The 3971-nt window shown below is 52.2% G+C and overlaps 1 protein-coding gene across 1 annotated transcript in view; it reads left to right on the top strand.

The window, feature by feature from the left end:
* Window positions 1-3971, top strand: part of RAI14 (retinoic acid induced 14) — a 76664-nt gene that overhangs the window by 43444 nt on the left and 29249 nt on the right. Inside the window, exon 4 of the mRNA XM_045285262.1 lies at window positions 884-948. Coding sequence (XP_045141197.1) covers window positions 884-948 — 65 coding nt within the window. The remainder of the gene's footprint in view (window positions 1-883; window positions 949-3971) is intronic.

Here is a 3971-nt window from a genome sequence, read left to right as displayed (position 1 = left end):
CACCATTTCACACCAGAAGGGGAGCACTCCCCCCGGGACAAAGTTCAGAAGGGAGGAAAGAAGGTGGAATGGAAACAGGAAGGAAGTGGCATCACTCACTGCCATCAAGTTAGCTCCAGCGCGTAGCAACCTGATAGGAACTGCCCCCATGGGTTTCTGAGACTTTTCCATCTTTAGGAGGGCAAACAGTTGCATCTTTCTCCCTCGGGGTGACTAGTGGGTTTGAACTGCTGATCTTGACGTTAGTGGCTCACTGCCTAGGCCTCTACACCACTAGGGAAACCTGGAAGTGGGACCAATGATGTTCCATTGTGGGAATTGCAATCAAGGACATGAAACAAAATGTGTGTAAATGGTTGAATGGAAAACTGATCTGCTCTTTAAACCTTCACCCAATTCACAATAAAATGTCGGGGGGCAAAAAAAGTAAGGTTTGTAGCAGAAAACTCTCTGGTATGATTTGCCAGCTGGTGGGCTGTGCTTGCCTTGCTTGAGTTCCTAGGCATGGTGGCTGTCTCCCTGGCCTGGTGTGGCTACTGTGGGTGGGGCATTTGGCATATTGGCGGCTGAAAGCAGAACTTTCTAAGTTGGGCATCACAGCTCTACCACAGACCTCCATCTGAGAGCGTAATTACAGCCCAGGAGCATGGCACTTGGTGGGGGGTCTGTGAGTGTTATCTGGTGGGTGGAGTACTCCCTGCTTTCTCCGCTTTTGTCCCACTGAACTCTCCAGATAAGAATGTGAGGCCCGACTCAAAGAACAACAATCCGGCCTTTGTGGAAGAGCGGTGCATTTCCGCATAGTTGCTTTCATTATGGAGATAAGAAAGAGATTGAAAATGTGTGGCCTCCCATTCCAATTTTCTCGTTTCAACCCATGCAGGACACAGCGCTCTGCACCTCGCAGCCAAGAACAGCCACCCCGAGTGCATCAAGAAGCTCCTTCAGGTAAGGGTGACAACTCCAACTTGGGTCATTTTCATAACCTCAAGGAGCCTTACCTCGCAAAGAAGGAATGGCTCCTCCCTGCCATGCACATACTGAAATACCATCCCAGAACCTTGGGTTCCCATAGCAACTCCCAGGGAAGAGCGCACAGCCATTGCGTCCATTCGATTCACAGGGACCTCGTAGGACAGGTCTCACTGCCTCTGCCATCGGGTGGATGCCGACTCTTAGCTACCCCAAGGGGCAGGGTGGAACTACCCCCCTGAGCTGCTTTACAGGGGTAGAAAGCCTCAGCCTTCTCCCTCTGTGAGACAGTGGTTTAGAAAGCCTGATCGTTCTCCCTCTGTGAGACAGTGGTTTAGAAAGCCTGATCGTTCTCCCTCTGTGAGACGGTGGTTTCAGACTGCAGACGCCGTGATGCACGTCCCAACTTGGAACCCACTACAGCACCAGGCAAGAGAGAGGGTCCGAATCGAAAGGTGGTGTGTCTTCCTAAGACCTGGCCTTTGCACCCCACCCCCTACCCCTCCCCTGTTCACCCAGTGCTTCTTGTTATTTTCTGAAAGCTTTGTGCCTTCTGAGACATTTTTAAAATCTCCTTCCCTGCTGTGTGCGTGGGCATGGGGAGGGGGGGCAGGGGGCAGGGGACACACTTTGGTGACCACTGCCTTATCTTGTGTCATGTTCCTCTTTAGAGCCTTAGTAGAATGCAGCTCCTTTGAGAAACAGCAGAATGGCAACCACTGCTTCCTTGCACGGACCTTGATGAGCTGGGAGCGCTGGTTTTTGTTTTACGTCCGTGGTTTTATTCATCCTTATAATTTTAACTAGCCAACTCCCTGGTTCAATAACCTTGCCAGGAAGTCTATAACGATCCCTGCAAATGACAACTTGCCGTAAATTTTTTGAAGATAAATGTTTCGGGAACTCCCAACAGCGGTCTGGACAGTGGGCCCCAGCTGTTGCCAGTCAAGATGTCGGCTGGCTGTTTGCAAGAGCCGCGTGGGAGCGTAAAACAGGAGTCAGCGAGGTGGCCTGCTCTCTCTAGCTGCTGTCTCAGCCTTGGACCCAGCATCTTTCCGGGATGGGGCTAATGAAGAAACCGTGCTCACATTCTTCAGCTCCTCACACTCGGTGGGACACAGGGCCACTCGTCTTGCATTACATGCGGCAAGCTATCACTGGGGCCAGGAATGCAGAACCGCACCAGGTCCTGGAAGCTACCTTCGAGACAAAGAGGGGCACTCTGGGGGTGCTGTCCTATGTGACTTCCAGCCGAAGACCAGGAACATAGAACTTTGCTTATTGGCCTCCTTGGGGACCTGGCACTCTGGATACTTGACAGCTCTGGCGTGCCTGAGTGCCCCCTGCCCACCCCACCCCACCCCCAGGCCCACTGCCCTGCCTCGATCGCTTTATTGACTTGTGTTTTAAATCTGTGTTCCCATCCCAGCTTGGCCCTCCAGAGTTTGCATCTGGCTCCTGTTTGAAGGAAGACCAAACCTGACAGGCTGCAAACCCTCCTGGGCAAGGACCAGATACTCTAGCCTCGGGTGTCACTTTCTATCTGGTGATGCAAAAGGATTGAATTTTCCCCGGGATCTTTGAAGCTCTCATACAGTTCCTCGTACTGTTCTAAAACCAGGCCAACGCTTGGGAAGTGGGAACTCAATCTTCATTCTTCGCACCACTGCCGGGCAGACCCTTCGCTCGACCGTTGCCTGGTTGCCTTCCCTCGCTTCCCCTCACTTCCTCACAAGAGCCACTCCCGTGGCTCGTTGTTATAAAAAGCCGGGTTCCTGGGCAGACAGCACTGCCCAAATGGCCTTGGCTAATTAGTTGACTGTGGCATGAGTTGAGGTTGACTTTTTGGAGACTAGTCTGCTTGAGGCTGAAGGTTCAAAAAGATCACCTCAGGGCATTAGCTTGCGTGGGTCACCCACACATTCATGGAACTCAAAAGTCAGGACACAGGAGGATTAAAATTCTGTGTCTCATGACTAGCCCAAAGGTTAGCTGTTCAAATTCACCCAGAGGTACCTCCGAAGACAGCCCAGGTGTTCAGCTCCCACCTTGTCCCAGCCTTGAAACCCCATGGGGCAGTTCTGCATTGTAACGGGGGCGCTGTGCACGACTTGGAATTAATTGATGACAGCTAACAACAAGAGCAACCCCTGACCCCCACAGCCTTGGCCTTGACAGAGCTCCCCGTGGCTCCCATTTTAAAGTTCTTCTTCCTCACACACTTAGAGTCTTAGGAGAGTCTTCAAATGAACTCCCTCCCTCCTCCGACAGCCACTGTTCCACCCACTCTTTCTCCTAGCAAGTAGTTCCTGGACACCGTGCTCTGGTGGTGTTGCAGACTGAGCACTGATTGGGCTGCTAACTAGGGATCGGTCGTTCAAACCTACCTTTCTCTATAAGAAAAAGATAAGATTAAAGGTTTACCATCTCTGGAACCGGAAGGAACAGTTCTGTAGGGGTGCTATGAGTCTGAATCTACTCAGCAGCAATGTTCGTGGCGTTGGTGTACTCTGTCACACTTGAAGGAGTGTCCACTTACAAACAACAAACCCCTACCCTAGATGCACAGAGGGGCCAACACTTATAGGGGTTCCTGGGGGCAGGAAGGAGAAAGAATGGGGAGGTATAGCAAACTCACTGCCCTCCGGGAGATTCCGACCCGTAGCCACCCTATAGAACAGGGTGAATGGCCCCTGGGGGCTTCTGAGACCAATGCTCATCTTTCACCTGTGGACTGCTGACCTTGCAGTTGGCAGCCTAACTCAAGGGTAGCCACTATGCTGCAGGGTTCTGGAGATATTAAAGAGGAAGGCATATATTTCATTGTCCTTGAGTGGAGGCCTGAGGGCAGAGACTGCCTGCAGTGGGTTTGGGAGTGACAGGAGGTGGGGGCAGTTGTGAGGAGAATGTTGATTTGGGGAAGGGGAACGGAGCACCAGAGCAGGACATGGGGAGGACGTGGGATGCAGATGGGGGGCTCAGTGGGCATGCTCTTGTGT

The sequence above is a fragment of the Echinops telfairi genome, unplaced genomic scaffold, assembly GCF_000313985.2.
Source record: "Echinops telfairi isolate 266 unplaced genomic scaffold, ASM31398v2 ScPeMD7_7469;HRSCAF=8507_1, whole genome shotgun sequence".
NCBI lineage: Eukaryota > Metazoa > Chordata > Mammalia > Afrosoricida > Tenrecidae > Echinops > Echinops telfairi.
Note: the sequence above shows the minus strand (reverse complement) of the source record. Positions and strands in the feature narration are given on the sequence as shown.